The 21,436-nt window shown below is 48.3% G+C and overlaps 1 protein-coding gene across 2 annotated transcripts in view; it reads left to right on the top strand.

Moving 5' to 3' along the window:
* The window catches only part of SLC35F3 (solute carrier family 35 member F3), a gene marked incomplete at both ends in the record, with an annotated part of 187,953 nt that extends 178,356 nt beyond the window's left edge, over positions 1–9,597 (top strand). For both annotated transcript variants that reach the window (XM_082307913.1, XM_082307914.1), the window contains 4 exons: positions 3,533–3,658; positions 6,347–6,539; positions 8,097–8,186; positions 9,353–9,597. In XM_082307913.1, coding sequence (XP_082164039.1) covers positions 3,533–3,658; positions 6,347–6,539; positions 8,097–8,186; positions 9,353–9,597 — 654 coding nt within the window. The remainder of the gene's footprint in view (positions 1–3,532; positions 3,659–6,346; positions 6,540–8,096; positions 8,187–9,352) is intronic.
* Positions 9,598–21,436: the final 11,839 nt, after the last annotated feature.

Below are 21,436 nucleotides of genomic sequence, written 5' to 3'. Positions count from 1 at the left end.
GACAGTGCCTTGTCCTGCGGTGAGCGGGAGCCCTCCCACGCTCCCACTCCATCCCCCCGGCAGCACAGCAGGATGGATAGTGCCGCAGCAAAGCTCTGACCACACATTTGGGTGTCCCTGCTCATACCCGCTGGGGGAGAGGCCAGGTGAGAAAGGCAGCAGCTCAGTGGGGTTTAAGCACGTACCAGTATCCTACTCAGCCTTCAGAAGTGCAACTACTAGCTCTACAAGCACTTAAATCACAATTTGGCTGGAATTTAAATGTAAGAGCAAGCTACAAAATCCTATCCTTGCTGCTCAGGCACTTGTAAGTAAGTGCCTACATCTCCTGTAATGAAGCTGCACTTCTCCTCCTTTCCCTTCACTGTGCCCAGAGCAATGGTCCAACTGGGCTGCAAGCTGTTGTATTGCTTTCAGAGAAGACACACATTTAATGAAGCCGTAAGTGTCTGAAGCGTTGCCACTGCAAGCCCTGTGGTGCTGTGGCATTTGCAAGTAGCCACAGGCCGGTAGCCGTGGCATGGTGCAGTGCAAGCAGCCTGTCGCTGCCGGTAACGATGTGCTTGATAGACAGGCTGAAAGGCTTCCAGAGAAAGCGTATGTGACACGCCTGACATGTCAGCAGGCAAGGCCAAGACTCACCTGATACTCGTGACATGCTCGATAGAAGAGGCAAGGACTTCTGCCCCAGCAAAACTGTTTGCAGACTGCATATACTTGTTTTGATCTTTGACTTTGGTGTTTCCCTCCGTGCTACAGTAAATAAAACAGCTCAGGATTCAAGACAACCATCGCTTGCAAGTAACTCCTGCGTACATAAGGTATAGACAAGCACACGTGCCAGTGGGACTTGGAAATAAATACACTATCAAATCCCAAATCATCGTCTTTCTGGGCAGAGTCCCAGCCTCCATGGAGGTGCTCTGGAGTCACCCAGCCCCTGACACTGAAAGCAAAACTGGATGCTTTTTATTCTGCAGTTCATTAACGCACCCTCCAAGTTTCCACTGCAGCGGAGCTGCTGCTGCCAGCGGGAGCTCAGGCAGGCTCCCTTCGCCGACAGGCATGGAGGCACCAGCCGTTTGCCCCAGCCTGACTTGTGGCGGCGGTCTCTCCCCGGCTCTCCAGCAAAGGCTGGACAAGCCCCACGCATCTCGGGTGGGAGCCGGCCGTGCTTGGAGCAGCTGCTACGGGAAACGCTGCGTCTTCCACTCTCTGTCACCTGGGCTGTAGCACAGGTGATGTTGAAGGGCTGGAGTTGCCATCTTTCAGATAAGCCTGAGCCGCGTAGCTTGCAGCTCTACAAAAAGAGCCATATTGAGTCAGAGCAAAGGTGCGTCTGCCCCAGGAGCCTGGCATTCGCAGCTGCCTGTAGTGGACACCAAGAAAAATCTGTCTAAACAGGAAAAGCCTATAATGCTATTTCCTCATGAGACTTTCCAGCCTCCAGCAATTTGAGGCTCGAGGACTTCCTGAGATGGAAGTGATGTTCCTATAGTTAATAGTCCTTGATGAATTTTTTTTTTCTTACATGACTTTATCCTTGTAAACTTTTCACATCCACAGTGTGCAACAGCAAAGCTTTCCTTGGCTGAATTATATGTTGGGTGAAGAAAAATCTCTTTTTGCTTTCACCTGCCCCATGCTAGTCTCATTCGATGACCTTTTTTCTTGTGCCTCTGAAGCCAGACAGAGTGTCTGAATTTTTATTTGACAGGCACCAGCACACTGACCTAAGAGAACTGCTGAGGGCTGCTGAGCTCCTTCAGTCTTGCCTATCTGGAACAGCCCCACGTTGCTGTAGAGCCATGCATCAGAGTTTTTTTCTCTCCTGGCCTTAAAAAGAAGCCTGTCCAGGACCATGGGGCCCAGTTACACCACCGCCAAGCTTCGCTTTAGGAATGATGCCCCACAGCTGTGCATGGAGAGATCTGATGCCAACAGGGCTGCAAGCCAAGATGCCATATCTGAACCTCCCCAAATTTGCAGCGTGCACACCCAGCCTTTGCAGCTTGCACCAGGCTCCGCTCTGATCAGGTCATAAATCAGCATCTTCAAAACCTGCTGCCCCTCAGCTGGGCCATGCACGGGGCTGAGCAGCAGGGGGGAAACCCTGCCCCTCCATACCCTGCCGAAACTCTGCTCATGCAGCATCTTGAACAGTAGTACAGCAATTTCTAGCCTCAAGCCCCTTCTTATTGAGATGCTATTAGCAGCTGTATTTTCCAGGTGGTGTCAGCTTCTGCTGATCTGGGTTTCTACCCTTACACCACCCTGCCGTTCTACAGCAACACCTTTGGAGAAACTGATCCCCTTCTGTTTGCAAAAATGGGGCATTTTTCTGTTAGGGGAAATTGGTGGTGTTGATGTCAGCATGCAGGCGGGATCTGCTGGGTGATTGCCTGTGAAGCTTTATAGGTGCCACCTGGCACCAGCCCCAGCTCAACCCAGGGAAGAGGCTGCTGGTGCTGCCAGGATGGGGACCTGCAGCTGGTAAAGGAGTCCCCCCCACTGCAGCTTGCTCATCAGGCGGCAGCAGAGCTCGGCACACGGGCTTTCCCCCTGCATCGTCACAGCAGCCCCAGCATCTCTGGGGGTGAACAGGCAAGGTGAGAGGAGGCCATTGCTCTTGGATGTGTAGGCAGCCACAACCTGTGGATGGGGCTTAAAATGCCAGTCTGGCCCTGGGAGAGGGGACAGTTGGCTGTCACTGACCCAGCTGTGCATCAAAATGAACTCATTTAGCCCAATCATCTTAGAAGCATCACCATGACTGCGCAGCCAAAGGGGATGTGGTCTAAGCAGGGCATGCCTCGCACCACTGCAGAGCCAGGAAGCATGGAGCATGCAGAAAGCCCTTTTCACCCCAGAATTACCACCTGGGGAGGCTTGAGGCATCTGGCAGGACAGTCCCAGAGAAGCCAGGGGTCTCTTGCTGATCCTGCTCAATCAGGGATGAGCTTTGTGAATGCCACCTTCCTTTGGATGACCCCCCTCAGGCTTTGCTGTGGGCCCGGCTGCCTGACTGAGCCTCCCTCTACTCTCTGAAATGGCAGATTTGAACTGGAAAACAGTTGCATGGGGTTTATTTCCCTGTTTATTTCAAAACCCTTTTTCCTCCAAAGCCTCCTCAGGACTCAGAGCCTTTCCTGCAAGCACCAGGGAATTATTACTTGTGTATTATCGTCATGCACAGGCTGCAGGGACTCGCTGATGGGGAGGCTCAGTGACAGAGATTAAATCCCCCCTTCAGCTCAGTCCGAGACACGGGGCCCTGTGGTCTGGCCTGCCACCCACTGCCCCAAGGCAGCTGCTCCTTCACAGCTCTGCCTGCAGCTTCTCTGCAGCCAGGGAAGCCACGAGGAGAGGCAGCATTGGCTCCGTGGGTACCGGCCTGGGCTTGCTACTCATTTTCTAGATGAGGGGAGCAGATGATGCAGAAGTACTGCCCTCTCATTTAAAGCTGCTGTCATGTTTTTCCATGTTGGGGGTTGTCCAGTAACACTTGCTTTCTTTCTTTGTCTCCAACCAGATCGTGGCTGCTATATTTGCTATTGCAGGGATAGTTATGATGACGTATGCTGATGGGTTCCACAGCCACTCCGTTATTGGGATAGCCCTGGTGGTGGGCTCTGCCTCAATGTCTGCTCTCTACAAGGTAAGCACACCTGGGTCTTCCCCCCGAGAAAGATGCCAGTCACCCCCGTCACTTTAGCTGCTCCTGTCTTACTTGCAAACTTTCATGCAGTTCAGTGCCACATGCACTGGCACGTTCTTCGAAGGGCTCTGCCATAAACACACGGACTCTGCAGCACTGCATTCAGGTATCCACTTGCTTTAATGTCTGCCCCCACTTAGGATAAAAACTCCTATTTCCTGTGAAGAGTCTTCTCCAGTGCTCACAGGAGGACTTACAGGTGCCCCACCTTCTTGAAAAAATGAGGCTGCTTTTCCATAGGTGCTGGATGTAATTGCTCACTCTGGAAGTGCCCTGCAGAGATTTAACTTCTTTCTTCAAGTCACTGTGTTGCCTCCCCTTGCCAGTCCTCCTTCACTGGTACACGTCGCCTACGTTGGGCTTGAAGTATTGCTTATCATGGAAATAATTACATGCTTAAAGTCCAAAGCACGTGCCTATGAATCAAGGTCTCATCCTGACCAGCCGTGCACGCTGCACTGTGTGTAAGATGACATGCCACCTTCTCTGCTGGGCGGAGAGCCATTTCACGTAGCCTGAGACAAGTATGTGCATTTGCCTCTCTGCTGTTCATGGCACACAGAGTTGCAGAGGAATAAGCATTTGTAGGGTGCGAGTCACCCACCTTGGCTCAGATGTGGAGACAGAGATGAGGTGTAGACGTCTCCATCTGGTCTAATGAATTGCACTGTACCAGTTTGCCCCCTCTCCCATGGCACCTCCACTCCTTGGGGGGACAGAGGGTCTCAGGGCTGCTCCACCAGAGCCCATGCACGGGGAGGTGATGGTGCTGGCAGGGTGTTAGTCTGCAGTGCACCCTGCATGTGAGGACAGGTGGAGCCGTGCAGCTTGTTCTGCCACGAATGCCACTCTGCTCTTGCTTTCCACAGTCTGGCTGAGTTTCCATGAATTGTGCGTGCTGAAGGGGCAGGCAGATCTGCAGGCAGACAAGCTGCGCCACGTGCAGCAGAGCCGGCTCCACCGGCCCTCTGCCCCCAGACATGGATGCTCCAGTCTGCCTGTGCCGGCTGCCCACCCTGCCGGGGGCAACACACCGTCCTCGGGTGGCAAAGGAAGAGTAAGTGGCTTTTGGGCCATTTTGCTCCATTATGCAGAGCGGCAACGCAGCTGCACTGGCCCATGATGGCTGCGGGGTGGTGGGAGCGGGCAGCAGCAGAGTTAGGCAAAGGGAAGAGATACCTGATGCTAGCGAGGGGCCTGCCATCCCAGCACAAACCAGTCAGTCAGTCGGCTCTCCTGGTTTGCAGCCCATGGCAGGAAAAAGCTGTACCCAGAGCCCACGGGATCCACTGGATCCTCTGCAGTTCTGTGGTGGAAAACTGATGCAGACCCCAGCCCAGTCCGCGGGGTCTCCCCGGATGGGCCACTCACACCCCTCGTTTCCCCTCTATCCCTTCTCCCACTAGCAAACCAAAGCTTTTAAATCCCTCCCGGTGGTCTCATCAGTCAGGCTGCAGCGGTGCTCGGGGCTGCTGCTGCGCTGTATCTGCCTTCTGGGGGTGAGCCAGTCCCGCCGCGGGCAGGCCCAGGCTGGGCTGGCACCCTGGGGAGGTGCACAGGCACTGCTGGCCTCGCTGCCTGAGTCTGCGGGGCAGCAAGCTGCTCCCTCCTTCAGAGAAAATAGAGGTGCTGTGCATTGGTATAAAACCTCATTTATCTTCCTTAAAAATACACACTGGAAGTGAGGGTCCAGCAGAGGAAAGGCGCTGCTCCTGTGTGCAGCTGCTGAAGTTGGTATCTACCAGAAGAGAACCTGGTTCTCAAGGGGAAGTTTTTTTTCTTTTTTTCAAGTATTTGTAATTTCCCCTCTTGCTGCTTCCAGCTGGCAAAATTTAACTTTTAAAACCCCACCAGGGAAGGCGAGTCGGGAATGTCAGAGGGAGCCTCAGCTGCCACAGAGGGTGGTTTCTCCAGGGCTGTATGGGGCAGTGCTGGTCACGGCACCCACGAGCCCATCACCCAGGCGCCCTGCAGCCCGCCTGGGCCACGGCAGTGCCCCATTTCAGCAGCCTTCCTCCATCTGGTGCCTAGGAGGAGGAAGACATTCACACCACGGAAAAAAAACCCTCCCAGGTAGACGGGCCAGTCAAAGCAAAGGGAATGAGGGCAGCAGGGAAGAGCCTCCGAGCCGCCCCCTCCTCTCTGGCGGAGAGGGGCCTGGAACAGTGATGTCTCACGTGGGGAGATCTCAACACGTTGCTCCTTCTCCTCCCTCTGCCCTGCTCCACCAAATCTTCTGGTTTTAATGTCAAATGTTCCTGATGTCTTCCCAAAGGGAGCATGCAGAAAACAGACCAAAGGGTCTAGGCTAGGGTGAGCGACCTTCCCTTTCGGGAGATGCATGGCCAAAGGTGCCGAGTCCCCTTCCCGCCTGGGCTCATTTGGCAGCTGCCCCTGCCCGTGCTCCGGGGGGGTGCCGGGAGGGAGCGGGCTGGGGCACACGGGCTGCTCTCCACAGCTTCGCGAGGAGCCGCCGCCAGTGTCCGGCAAGCATCGCCCCACAGGCGCTGACTGACAGCGCCCAGCACCCAGCCCCTCGGCCCCAAGCGGCGGGGCCAGGAGGCCGGGAGCCGCTGGAGCCAGAGGAGCGGTGCCAGAGAAGTAAAGCCATGTGTCTTCCTCTTGTAGGTTTTATTCAAACTTCTTTTGGGCAGTGCTAAATTTGGAGAAGCTGCCTTATTCCTGTCCGTGTTAGCTGTCTTCAACGTCCTCTTCGTTACCTGTATTCCTGTCATCCTTTATTTTACCAAAGTGGAGTACTGGAGCTCTTTCGACATCGTTCCTTGGGGAAACCTCTGCGGATTTTCGATTCTCTTATTGAGTGAGTAGATGAGGGGCTCTCTCACTGCTCAGGGTGGAGGAGGGTGCCAGAAACTGGCTGCTCGGGGAAGCTGTAGGCTTCTGACATACTGGAGCTGTTTTCCCTTCTTCTCAACCTCATTATTAGCTTGAGAAATCATGCAGAGGACCCATTCCTAGGTGGCAATGTAGACCCCACTAATGCTGTTATTACCAAGCCAAAATATTGTGGCCGTCACTAGAAGGTGTTGTGGGACTAAACTGTAAAGCTTGTCCTAACCCCTGCTTCAGAGAGACAAGTGACACTGCCTCACAGAGACGAGCAGCCCTGCTGGCAGGGCATTACCTTGGGCTCACCAGCATCCCCCGAGCAGGCAGGGGAGGCCAGGCCAGTCAAGGCCAGCCTCCGGCCCCTCTGCTGACCTCAGTAATAGCTAATTGCTATTCCTAAAGAGCAGGAAATTTTTGAAAATGTAGCATTGCACAGCACTGATGGGAATCTGGTAGGTGGCACTCCTCTCTTCTGCTGCCGCTGCTGTGCCACCGAGGGAGCCCAGCTTGGGAGGGATGCCAAATCTAAGCTTTAATGATTCATGGTCACCAGAAATGTGATGCTGTTCCTTGTTAAACTAGATGTGTTGACTGTGCTGCCAGAGTTGGTCCCCCAACCAGATGATGGCATCGCATCTCCTAAAACGTTCCTTTCATTTCTACTGGAAGTAACCCTTCTCCATCCCTGTCTTGAGTCCCAGCTCTTTTTACCCTGAACAGTCACAACGCTTGACTCTAGAAGTAGCTCCAGTTTACTTAGCCGTGGACAAAATGGAAGGTTTCTGTAAGCAAGCAGTGTGGAACTGGGCAAGCGATTGCTGGGGTGTGCAATGTACAGGTACTACCAGAAGACAGTCAGAGCCCCAGCTGCTGACCAGTTCAGTATTGGCAAGGCCCTCCTGACTTCGCCAGAGCTAACCACCATAAAACAAGGGTGAATTTGGTCCAAAGCATTATTAATTTGTCATGAGACACGCCATGAACAATGTATGGTATTACAAGAGAGTGATATTATAATCATTCAGTTGTAATAATATTATAATGATATTATAATTTCATTGTATGAAATTATGTTTAGCAAGTTCCTGTCTGGAAGAGGGTTAGATTTACAGCATCTTCCACCTGCAGCTGGAGGCAGCTTTTCTACCAAAAAAGTATCCAGCCAGAAGCAACTGCTTGGCTGAAATCTCCCAGATGAAAAGCATTTAGTCTTTCAGCAGGGCAAAGTCGATGGGCATAGAGAGTGGGAGTCACTGCGCGGTGCACTGAGAGACAGGTCGTACCCACCTGATGCTGCCGCTGGACTCCCGTGGGACAGAGAGTTCCCCAGAAACAGCAGTGTCTCAGGCAGACGGACAGGCAGCAGACAGACGTCTGTCCACAGGTATCTTCCAGGAATAACAACAGAAGTTAATATGCCTTCTATTTGAACAACATACAGAGGGAGTAATAAAGCATAAATGTTTCAAGTGACATTGCCTCTGCCTTGCTTCACTGTAGTAAAAGGTGTTTTTCTTTCCTTCTTCAGCATTCAATATTCTACTAAATTTTGGGATTGCTATTACATACCCCACCTTGATTTCTCTTGGCATTGTACTGAGTGTCCCCGTGAACGCGGGTAAGAATTTCTGCCTTTTGCATCTTAATGAATACATTACGTCTGTGCCCTTTCAACTACACAACAGGCATAAAAGCAAATACCTGTATTAAACTTGTTTTGTGTCTTCTCTCAAAGACTTACGGAGATGATACTGATTAAAAATGTATGCTTTATGTGTTAAATATGTATTGTATAATATTACAGGAATATTCATAATCCCTAGAATTGCTTTTTAAATTACTGTCTGAAGAAGCCTGCATACTGAAAAACAAAGTAGATTTGAAGTCATCCGTCTCTGGGCTGGGATGAAAGCTCATGGATGAAGTAGAAATCAATTCTTAATGATTTCTTCAAGGCAGGCTTAACACCAAATTGAAACAAGTAAGATTGCTTACATTTTAGAGCAAATATGTACTAGTAATTCTGCTTGCCTTGGTAAATAACATTGCAGGTGTTTATCAAGAGCACTGAACAATTCAATTTTTGGGCAAGGCCTGGTACATTTCTCTGACAGTTTTCTGAAATGTAGCGAAAGCAGGAGACTGCAGAGCCCGAGAGAGCTGGGCAGGGCAGCGCAGAGGCAACCCTGGCCCAAACCGGAGCCGCCTCTCCCAAACCAGGCTCCTAAAACCCCGCACGCTGAACCGGTGCCGCGGTGCGGGCGGCAGCTCCCAGCTTTGTGCTGACTGCAGGCGCAGGCAGAGCCAGGCACTGCTGGCTGCCCCAGCAGGTTTCCATACCCAGCGGTGCGGTCCCCACGGCTCAGGGCGTGCAGGGTTTGTTATTTGGCGGGGCAGTCGGGCCGAGAAGAAGAATTGGCACAAAGGAGCTGCCGTGCCAGGGAAGGGAAATGCCCCTTTCTCTGCGTACCCGGACCTCGGCAGGAGTTCCTGTGCTGTCGGCAAGCAAGGGAGAAGATGCTGCTGCAGACAACAAGTGCAGCTCCAGGCAACCTCCCCTTTTGCACCCTGAGCCCACAGGCCAGCGCTGCCTGCTCTGACGGGGGCCGTACCCTGCTGTGTGCTAAACCAGCAGGAAGGGTGGCCTCCCTGCCACCATCTCCTCTGTGGTCACGTTCTCCCGCCCCAGCCAGCCTTCGGAGCCGGGGAGGCGAGGGGGAGGGAAGGGGATACTGCCCTAATGCTTCGTCCCGCGTAATAACACCCGTTCAATGTCCCACACAGTTGTTGATCACTACACGAGTGAAATTGTCTTCAACAGTGTCCGAGTCATCGCCATCATCATTATTGGCCTGGGCTTCCTCCTGTTGCTCTTGCCAGAGGAATGGGACGTCTGGGTAATAAAGCTCCTCACGCGCCTCAAAGTCCGGAAGAAGGAAGAGATCCCTGAAGGGAATGGAGACATTGCTTCAGGACTGCCTAACAAAAGCCGGAGAACTCGCCCCTCCATGTCATCCTTTGCTCATTAAATGCTCTTTTTACCGAAACTTTGTGGTTAACCTTATATATGATGATGCAAAGGTCTTTTCTTGGGAAGAAGCACACCTGTCCAACACGGTGTACATACTTGTACAGTTTTGATATGATCACCATCTAAGGCATCAAGTCTTGGCATGTCCAGTTTGCTTGTACTTTTTTCACATCAGACCTTTCACTTCAGTAGTACACCGAAAAAACCTGCAAACCAAGAACCTCTCTTCTCTTTTTAAATGAATGTAATATATAGTCAAAATATATTTGCATAGGTTATTTTAAAGAATGATTTTCATGAAAAGCAGGGCAGACATTTTGAACATTAGGTACCGAATGATGCATTGCACACTGTGATTTAAAAGAAACAAATGCTATGCTACATCACACATTTATTTTTGACCAGAGCTGTACTCTGAAAGTTTTCAAGGAACCAAAAGGGAATCTTTTTGGGGATGGGAAGATGGGGGGAAGAGTGGAAGGAAGGAGGTTTGGAAATCACTCTATGTAGATGAGCGCATGTTGCACTGCAACCAGGAGAAAATTCAAGCGCTAAAAATGCTTGCACTAAAGCAGTAGAGAGAAAGCAGTTTAGAGCCCAAATCTCCTTATTCTGCACATGACTGTAGTCCACGTTTAAAATCATGCAAGAGAAATCCAGTGCCTTCTACAGAACTCTTGTCTTTTTCCACGCAGAACCAAGTCCCTTGCAATGGCAGGGCTCAGGCTTGCAGCCCCGGGGACCCCAAATTCCCACCGACGTCGGGGCGTGCCCCCACACACGCCGTGGCTTCTGTGGGACCGCGGGGCCCAGGGGCCTGCAAGTTTGCGCGCAGGAGACCTGGTTCTCTCCTGACGTGCACAGGTTTTACCCCTGTGCGGAGCTGCGCTTGGTTAACACCAGTGTGAGGAAGGGGAAGTCTTGGTCATGTGTGGGACAACCCGACCGACAACGATCGAAGGGGCTGGCAAGAGCGTGGTTGCTGATGTACAGTCTGAGAGCACGGACTAAGGGGGTGAATCGCCAGTTGCTTTTACTCCATAATTGTGAGTGTTAAGAGTTAACAATGTAAGATATTTACATCAAATGTAACACTTTTTATGAAACTTGTAAGCACCAGGATGTTTACTTACGCGATTTTGGTTCGCCATTAAATTTCTATCTGTGATAGATCACATGCTATGTAAAAAGGGAGGGGGGAAAAGGTTATAGTTTACTATTTTTGAAGTTTACATTGTTGCATACAAAATTAAAAGTGTTCTTTTGAACTGCTGCCATAGCCTAAGGGTCCCTGCTGCCACTGAGGCCCTCTTTGCCTCAGGCAGGGGTGGCATCCACTTAAAAACATTTTAGCAAATCAACTTCAGATTCCATTATCTGTTTGGCAAAGCTAAATAATAAAAGATTTTAAATTCAGCCTCTGTCAATGCTATCTGTTTCCTTCTCTTGACTACACCTTTATTCCGGTTTTACTCTGGGTAGTATTTGGCCAAAGGGATCAGAAGGGAGAGACAAGCTCATCAAAGCACCCAAGGCTGCAGCCGATGCATTGCTTGCCCGTCTCTCCTCGACAGGAGGAGCTTTAGACTTCCTGCACACGTCTGTCCGGAGGGCTGATGCCAAGCATCAGTCGGGAAACACATGTCCAGCAGAAGCAGACCAAAGGAAAAGCTGACCTTCCTTTGAAACCATCAGAGAGCAGCCATAAATGCATATGCTAATAGGTGTTTAGGGGCTATGGATGGGACATGAGTTTGTACATTAATAATTAGGCCCTAGTCCAGGCTGTATGTTGTTCCCTACACGTCTCTTCGTAGCCAAATAGACACTAAAGTCTTGCTAACAGAGATTACACACACAAGCAAAAATCGGAGGCCGTGCTCACAACTACTGTCCCATTCAGTGTTACACACCTGAATTTTTAAATCTATTTCTTTGAGAAGCAGGGGAGGGCAAGGCACAGGACAGGAGCACAGGTACAACCCTAATGACTGGTTTGAAGGGAACACACAGAGACTTGATCTCAAAACTCCCAGCTTGGCGTTTACTCCATCTTGGGGCATATCATTTCTCATCCTCGAAGTACCCCACACCCCTCCCCAAGCCCCCTGCCCGAGGCAAGGCCAGAGAAGAACGTACAAACAGTCCTTCCATAGTCCCAACCGGCGGCATCCTCTGTCATCTCTGCACTCCGTTTTACTGTGTGCTTGATGCAGTCTGGTAGGTATCCAAAAGGCTCTAAATGTCTCTTTAAAAACTGCAACTAACGTGTTTATTACTAAAACGGCAGCAGATTTTTTTAACATTCAGTACGGATCACGGAGGAATTTACTCACCAGAACGGATAGCAGCATCAGTAAAACTCTGTGATTTGCCAGATGCAACTGTCATTGCTCCTGTTGGCTCACCCTTCCCGAGAACAGGCTAAACACACGCAAGGGCCGGGGTTTCAAACAGCCCTTTATTACAATCTCTCTCCTGAGTGGGAGCTGAGCAAACTAGATTTACCCACGTTAAGCAATTCTAAACTACACATAGAAAAATTAATCAGATGAAGTGACATATATTTCTCCAGGCAACACCTTGCCCTAAGGCTAAACATCTGACTTGATGGCGAGCAGCAGCTTAGCAAACCCTTCCAGACAGTGAAGCCCAGGATGTGACTAGGAGAACGTCAAGAAAGCAGCACGTCCATACGGGTATGTGTGTGCATCTGTAAGTGCCAGAGCTTCCCAGATCTGAAGCTGAGGAATGAAAGGAACTAGAGTCGTTGGCTCCCAGCAGAAGGACAAGGCAGAGAGCAAACCCCTCTGAGAAGGCGTTAGATGTAAGTGGGCTGCCCTTCAGGTCAGGGCAAGATTAAGCCCTCCTGATCTGGGGCTGTTAAAGGACTCCCAGGACACATTCAGAGCCTTGGAGGAGAGAGCTGAGTCGTGGCAGGCTCCCCGCTTGCCCTCACAGGGCAAGTCTGCAGCACCCTGCGAGTCGGACCCGCTGCTGGCCTGTGTGGACCCCACACAGCTCTGCAGAAGAGAGCAACATAATCCTGGAACCAGCACTTCTAGCCCACCCTTGGCCACCTCAAACCTCCTCCTGAAGCAGACCTGCAGCTCCCTGCAGCATCAGGCCTTGCTGCCTGGTGTCTTTGAAGCTGGTCTCCTGCATCATCACCGTGCTCCTGCCCTCACGGAGCACTGCCAGCCACCAGTCTGCACGCTTGTTCAAGGGCTGGCTTGGATCCTCAGCTTTCTGCCCCAGCTTAGCCCTCACAAGGTGTCTTGGCTCCTCCAGCAAAGGGGGAAACCAGCAGTGATCCAGTGGGCTTGTTAAAACAGCAAGTCGAAAAATATCTCAGGGAAGTAAATAGCATCACCAGGCTCCATTGCGGCTGCCGGCTTTCACTGCCATGCAATACAGCGGTGAGGAATCTGAGGAATCTCAACCTCCCTTGCACATCTTTCTCCTTGGTCCGTTGTCTGTAGTTGTCTCCTGCTGCTACCTTTATCGTAATTTTTTATTGCAGCTCTCCACAGTGGCTGCATGGGCCTTTCATCAGCCCATGAGTCAGAACTGGGCTTATTTTAAAAAGTTTCTCCATTCTTCTGTCTAGGACAGTTGTATTCATATCAGCAGCCTTCAGAAAATAGCTATGAAAGGCAGAAATCCAACCACAATACTCAACAGATGAACAGAAGACACTGAAATCAATGTGTAGCTTAACTGTTTTGGGGGCTGAGGCTAGACTAGCAGGACCTGTAGATGACCAAGTTCTGCGGCTGAATGAATGTCTCCTGTAAGCTCGGGGACAAGTCACTCACCCCCAGCTCTCCAGAGTGGCCTGTAACAAAACTAGTGCAATATTGAGTTGGTCAGGGTTAATACAGACAGTATCTTCAGCCTATAGGGAAGGTAACATCACCAGGGTGACACCATTTCTGGTCAAAAGCCTGTCTGCTACTGTGCCTGCAGGCCTGCAAACCCACTGGAAAGTGAAGGTTTCCCCGTGCAGTGAATGCAGAAGTCTGAACTGACTTGCGCAGCACGGGATCGTATTCCCAATAAATTCACAAATCTGCACAACAGAAACACGTGTGAAAACCCACCTCTTCACTGAAAAGGGTGTCACAGGTCTCCAGCACTTCAGAAGCCCTGGGAATAGCACCAGTCACCCGCCTGGGCTACGTGGGCTCAGAACGCAGGCTGGGACTAGAAGGGCTACGCAGACTTAGAAAGCGGGCTGGGACTGGGGACTTCTTCAGGGAATGGGAAAAGAACAGAAGGCAGAAACAGTGCAGCTGGTGTGAAGCGGGAGCACAGGAGGGCTGCTGATGGGATCAGGACAGAAATGCCTTTTGGGAAACACTTCCCAGGCGAAGATGCCCACCTGCCCCGCTACAACTCCAGTTTGAAGAAATGGGGTCTGTGCACATGCTGTAAAGTCATAAACTATGGGGAGTTTGGCTCCGTGTCCCTGATTTGTACTGCAGAAAGGACAGAGTCCTTCAAGGCCTCCAAACCTGAGCTACCCCTTGGCAAAGGCCAAGGCTGAGAAGCTTCTTTCATAGTCCAGTCCTCACGCAAGCTGTCTTTGCAGAAACTGCCAGCAGTAATGGATTTTGATGGATGAGTTTAATTAGTTCATTGTTATTAAAAGACAAGTGTGGTGGGCTGACCCTGGCCGGACGCCAGGTGCCCACCAAAGCCACTCTGTCACTCCCCTCCTCAGCTGGACAGGGGAGAGAAAATATAACAAAAGGCTCAAGATAAGGACAAGGAGAGATCACTCACCAGTTTCAGCCATGGGCAAAACAGACTCGACCTAGGGAAATCAGTTTAATTTATTACCAATCAAATCAGAGGAGGGTAATGAGAAATAAAACCAAATCTTAAAAACACCTTCCCCCCACCCCTCCCTTCTTCCCAGGCTTAACTTAACTCCCGATTTCTCTACCTCCTCCCCCCACAGCGGCGCAGGGGGACGGGGAATGGGGGTTGTGGTCAGTTCATCACACACTCCTGTCGCTCCTTCCTCCTCAGGGGAGGACTCTCACACTCCTCCCCTGCCGCAGTGTGGGGTCCCTCCCACGGGAGACAGTCCTCCATGAACTTCTCCAATGCCAGTCCTTCCCACGGGCTGCAGTTCTTCACAAACTGCTCCAGCAGTGGGTCCCTGCCACGGGGTGCAGTCCTTCAGGAACAGACTGCTCCAGCGCGGGCTCCTCTCTCCACAGGGCCACAGGTCCTGCCAGGAGCCTGCTCCAGCATGGGCTTCCCATGGGGTCACAGCCTCTGTTGGACATCCACCTGCTCCAGTGTGGGGTCCTTCACGGGCTGCAGGTGGATATCTGCTCCACTGCGGACCCCCACGGGCTGCAGGGGGACAGCCTGCCTCACCACGGTCTTCACCAGGGGCTGCAGGGGAATCTCTGCTCCGGTGCCTGGAGCACCTCCTCCTCCTCCTTCTTCACTGACCTTGGTGTCTGCAGGGTTGGTCCTCTCACATATTCTCTCCAGCTGCAGGTTTTTTTCCGCCTTCTCAGATACGTTATCCCAGAGGCGCTACCACCGTCGCTGATGGGCTCGGCCTTGGCCAGCGGCGGGTCCATCTTGGAGCCGGCTGGCATTGGCTCTGTCAGACACAGGGGAAGCTTCTGGCAGCTTCTCACAGAAGCCACCCCTGTAGCCCCCCCGCTACCAAAACCTTGCCACGCAAACCCAATACAAGAAGCAATTAGATTTTCTTCTTTAGCTGGCATGTACTTGGGCACTTCCATAATAACCTGCACCTTATCTAAAAGTCCTGAACAGTAAAAAGGAAAATAAGAAAAAAAGGAGCGGAAAGATCTTGTGAAAGCAAAAAGTAAGTCAAATGAACAGCTGCAGCCTAAAAATCTTCTTTTAAGGGGAAATCATGTTCCTAAGGGCAGGACCAGTAGCTCAAACTAATGTTTCTGAAAATAATAAGCCTCATATTTCTCACATTTCTGGAGTTGGACTCGATGATCCTTGTGGGTCCCTTCCAACTCAGGACATTCTGTGATTCTAGGATTCTCTCTTCTACCTGAAACTCTGTTAGAAGGATCTTTATATACACACAAGATCATTCAAAAGAAGGCAGCGATCAGTGTTTCTCCATGCACATTACAGATACACTAGGATGCAACCAACTTACTTCTCAGTAATGAAGAGTGGAACTTACTTATAAGGAGAGTTACAATTCTGGAAAAGGCTTAAACAAGGGAGGTTGTGGAGCTCACGTGAGTAGTGTATTTAAGAACCTGTTAACATGCAATTTCTCTGCGATGATCTAGAGACATTTCTCTAATCCTACTGCTGGACTAGATGGCCTCTTCAGAAAAGAACTCAGAAGAGTTTTCCAGCTCTTCATCTCCAGGTTTCCCTCCAGTTCTAGATTCAGTCCACCTAACATTTCAAGACAGTCATCAGCACATTGATTGGAAACAACAGCAATCAACCTGCAGAGCATCTTTACCCAAATGAAGAGAACTAAAGTAGATGTGCTTTAACAGAGTTATCCACCATAAATCGAGAATCTTTCTGATTCATCACTGATGAGCGACAACAGTAAATTTAGAACCCCTCACCGTGTATTTTAGACTTTTCCACCACGTCCATTACCTCGTGTCTATTAATGCTGAATGCCACCAGCTATTTTTATGCCTGGCCACATGACAGTGGGAGATCCTCTCTCAGTTTTTGTCTTCACTCTCCTGAATCAGTAACAAAGTATGATTGGTAAATGGTTTTATTGACCCATCATTTATGAGTACATACAAGCAGATTGGCCTCAGCACAGCTCCTTTGGTAATCTCTCTCCTTTTGAACAGCAATAATTTCTTCCTGCTCTCTGCTTCCTGCCTCACTAACCAGTTATTAGTCCACAAGAAAACCTTCTATTTTGGTCCACAGAGCTCCACTTCTTTGGTAAGAAGCATCAGCAGAAACTGTTCAGAAATCTCAGTGCAGTGCTTCTTATTCTCTCAAAAAAAGGGCCAAGACGAGTCTGTGGAAAGTCATCCATCCTTCAGGCTCCTTTTAACATGAAAGAACAAGACTACCGAAAGACCGAGACTTCTCCTTTCCTTAGCGGAGGGCTGCCTTGGCTAACTTCTGCAGATTATTTACACCAAACTCCAGCTTCTGCACATACCCATGACCGACCCAGATGCTTAAAAGGTTCTTATAAGATTCTTAAAAGAATCCTAAAAGCTGGATTCCAGTGAGGTCCAATCAGCAGGATTTGGAAGGATTTACAAAATGTGAACTTCAGCTTGGATTTCCTGCTCTGCTGGCTGTGAGCACACGCTACGGGCCAGTGAACACAGCTTTGCTGTCTCCCAGCAATAGGTCTCACCGTCCCTCTGGCTTCTGAAGCTGCCAGGTCTTCAGTGACTGCAGCCTAGCAAGCAGAGTAAGTTGCATAATGCTGTCCTTGTGATTTTTGGCCAATTATACATTTTAAATGCCTTCCTAACTTGTAAACAAAACCATCTCTCTTTCATTGTGTGATTTTGGATTTAGTGAAAGGCATGTCACTTGCTAGCTTGGTTGCTAAGAAAATTTGTATTGATCTTGGGAACAAATACTCACCATGTTTGAGAACAGTGTTGCCTTTGTGGATGTGTAAGCAATCCCATCTGGTACAGTACACCTATGCTTCACAGACAATGTTTACAGTGAACACAAGGTAATCGGTGCAGCTGATGGATTATTAAATACAATACCTGAATGCAAGCATGCAGCTGGATTTTTTTATAAAGAGTTTTAGGATGTGTTTCAGTCTCAGAGAGAACTAGGAACCACTTTGCTTTTAGTACATAACATGCCACAGAAATTTGAAGGCATCCAAATGAATCTCAAAAGATGATGAGTTTTCTTCTTCCGTTTACATAGCTTTGAAAATTGGAGCCTGCTTGTAGACCAGGCAGATGCCCAGTTTCCCATCTAGCTTTCTTGCAAAAAGCTGAGCATCAACATTGCTGCAAAGCAAGCTTGTCTCATCCTTGGTGAGCTTGGAGAATTGCTAATCAGGAGTCAAGCGAAGAGCAAGAATTAGTCAGTCTGCCCACCTTACCATCGCCTGCTTTTCCCAAAATACTCCTTTTTCTGTTTTCTTCCTTCCTAACAACTGAACAAAAATGGAATACTGGCATTAAAAACAAGTGGCTATAATTAATGTAAATCGCTTCATAAAAGAATCCTAAACCTCCTGTTGTTGGTTTTTTTCTTCATCTTAATCGCCACTAGCGAATCGTAGCCTAGCGATTTTCAGACTGCGTTCCACAGAGCACTCCACTGATGTCCGTGGGAGCCACAAAGACAAGGCAGCCTTTTCTCAGCAGGCTTCAGATCACAGAGGTCTGGAGAAGGTGAAAATCACCGTTCTGTCTATTCTTTCTCCTTCTGTCTCCATAACAGCCTGCGCAGACAGCGTAGTCTTTCCTAGTCAAATCCCCTCCAGCGCTGCCTGACGCACCCACGCACCCAGCCCTCCGCTGCACGCAGAGCTGCTGCAGAAAGCTGTGGTAGCCTCTACGTCTGTCTGTCTCTCCCTCGGTGTCCCAAGCCGTGTGCTTCATTCTCTGTGTTTGTGTCACACTGGCACTCCCTAGGGCAGGGATCCTCATCACAACACCCAGCAAAGACAGCATTGCGAGGAAATCAAGGTAAGAGCCCCAACACACATTTAGTTGAAAAATAACACGATAACACACATTTTCTTAGGGATTCAAAAAAATTGATTCGCTAAGGCCACCAAACAAAAGCTGAAGTTTTCTTTCTCCTCATATACTCTTCCTCCTTCATTCCTAAAAAACCCTAAATTTTTGCTAACTTATCCAAAGAACTTTAAGCATGTTATTGTTCAAAGGAAATTAATAAAACTCAACAAAAGTCTTTATGAAATAATGAAGAGGAGTGCTTCGCATAAGGCTATAGAAAGTACAGTAGATATTAAATGTTTAGAATCTAATATGCCTCTTTCAGATGTTTATTTGCAGATGTTTGGTATTAAATGCAAGGTTATGTAAAGAGAAAGAAGTTTTATTTATAAACGTAGATAGATCATTTGGTATTATCAGTGGCTACTAAATAATGAACTCGTTAATTGTTAACTAAGGAATTCATTAACTGTCTGGCAGTTCTTCAGCAATTCTCTTACAAATCTCAGAAAATTATTGCTCAAAAAATCAGTGGTCTTCTCTGAAGCCTGATTCTTCAAGAGGGATATTCAGTTTTTAAAAGATTTTTGAAAAGCTATTTTAAAGATAAAAATTACCTCTTCTGTTAAAGAAGGATCTATTTGAAAGAGAACTTAAGTCTCACGGAACCCTGATAAACCACAAAAATAACCTCAGAAAGCAACATAAGGAAGACTTTAAAAAATAAAGATGTATAAGTCCTTCCCCTCCACAAGAAGAAAGAGTGTTTCTACACTCACCTTTGCAGACTGCATCTTCAAAGCTGACGCTGCTGCCAAGAGTAACCCACGAGGGTCTGTAGTCAGTAAAAGGATGAAAGTAGAATCTGAAATTTGGTCGCGCACGATCTCAAGAGATCCACTCAGAGAGATCCTTGATGTTCAATCATTTAAGTAATCTCTGTTAAAACATTTTCAAAGAGGAGTGGAAAGAGGTGATAACTGTTTGCATTTCATGGTGTTTCTTTGCTTAATTTATTCATATTTTAATAGTAACACCAGGCACAACTAATTATTGTGATTGTTTTGCTTTTTTGTTTAATTATTTTCTTTCACCAGGCGTGGCAAGGAACACTGTAAGACCAAAGGAGTCAGAGTTACATCCTTAACGGGCATCTGTGAAGCAAGAAAGATAAAAATCTTAATATATGGTTCTCTCGCACTACATATTTTTTAAATTTGTATTTTAAAAACTGCTTGGTGCTCAAGAATGGAAGAAAATGTCCCAGGCTGCATCAGGTAAGATTTTGTTATTATTGCCAGCAAAATAAATAGTTGAACACGGGCCTATATTGCTTAAAGAAGTAATTTTTAAATTCAGTTCCCTGAAAATCTATTACAGATAAGGATCATATATCAGAACCTTTCAATGCAAGAAAAACAAATTAACTGAGCTCCTGGTATAAGCACAAAGCTGAACACAGCTATAGTACATCAAGGATTGCTTGCATTATGAGTCCTAGGGACACCTGTAACATGCTAATTGCTTCCAAAGTGAAAGGAGAAATCATTATGGGTGCCAATCCAGAATCTGCTGGGCAAATTTCAATTAAATATGGGGTAAGTAAGGCTGTAGGTGAGGAGAGATTTGTTAGATGTTAACTGGAAGGCAAAGCATGCGCAACGTTGTATCCCAATTAGCAAGAACGGGCACAGAAGAGTCTGAGAGCGGAACCACTGTATAAACTCCACGCAACTCACTTTAACGCATTGCTGGCCAGACTGGGAGATGGGCAAAACCTGAAACTGGGTCACACAGGATCTCAAGAGATCCACACAGAGAGATGCTTGATGTTCAACCATTTAAGTGGGAGATGGGTATCTATTTCTTTAACATCTATCTCACTAACTGCTAATGGAAATGTAATTCAACAACTTCAACTACAGCAACAAGTGCACCTAACAAATCTGGAATTTTTTCAGCCTCCCATCTTGCTAGAACATTTACCTCTGCCTGGCTATGATAAATATCCCATTTATTACTTACGGGGCACACTTCCCAAAAGTAAAAGACTAAAGATAGATGCTTGGAATTGGCTAACTAACAACAACAAAAAAAATCCACCTCCTTATGATAGCAGTTTAACCAAATGGAAATATTGCCATTAAAAATGTATTAGATAAAGTTGCCTTTTTTTCCATTCATGCACTTTCTAAAACCAGATCACTAAATTTCCATAATATCCATTACACAGAGTTATTTACAATTGTCTCCAGTGAGTATTTCTTGGGCTACAGGTCATTAAAGAATAAACTATTTATCACAAATATCCCAGAGGTGCTATTTGGGCTTTGTGATTAATTATATACAATCACATTATTCCCTCTGTTTCATGAATGCAGTAACTAAACAACATTACATGCACCATAAATTTTGAAATCTAAAACACAATCTAAAACACATTTCCTATTATCACATGTTTTGGTCTTGAGACTTAACATTCATTTTCTTTTCAGTATTCATGCTTGTAAAAGCTTGCTTCGCAAAAGTTTGGGCGCAAAAGGGTCATAAGTAAACTGTAATTTAAATTTGCTTCTATATTAATTCTTTTCAACAGAAAAATATAATTGAAATTCTACTTTCATAGTGACTTCCACTCACCTTAAAACCCCCATTCTATTAGAAATTAAATTACGGCATTTCTGTCTCTTATCTATCATAGCCTAGCAAACAGAAGGTAGTTAAGCAAATAGAAAAGAACGGTGTTATGTACCATACAGTGTACAGCAGCAGTCACATTCACTTTGCTCCAAAAAAGTATCCCTTCCAAGGGTTTGCTTAGGTATTTTGACAAACAAAATCCCCTCCAGACCAGGTTGGCTTACAGGGGGCTCTGCTGAAGAAGTATGAAGTTTAACAAGGGCAAGTGCCGGATTTGCACCCGGGACATGGCAACCCTGGGTGTACATACAGACTGGGGAACGAGAGGCTGGAGAGCAGCCCCGCGGAGAGGGACCTGGGGGTTCTGGTCGACGGCAAGTTGAACATGAGCCAACAGCACGCCCTGGCAGCCAGGAGGGCCAGCCGTGTCCTGGGGCGCATCGAGCCAGGATTTATTGCCAACCGGTAGAAGGAGGTGATTGTGCCGCTCTACTCTGCACTGGTGCGGCCTCACCT

Source organism: Platalea leucorodia (genome assembly GCF_965183815.1).
Source record: "Platalea leucorodia genome assembly, chromosome: 3".
Taxonomy (NCBI): domain Eukaryota; kingdom Metazoa; phylum Chordata; class Aves; order Pelecaniformes; family Threskiornithidae; genus Platalea; species Platalea leucorodia.
The sequence above is the reverse complement of the archived record's forward strand: the minus strand, read 5'-3'. Positions and strand labels throughout refer to the sequence as shown.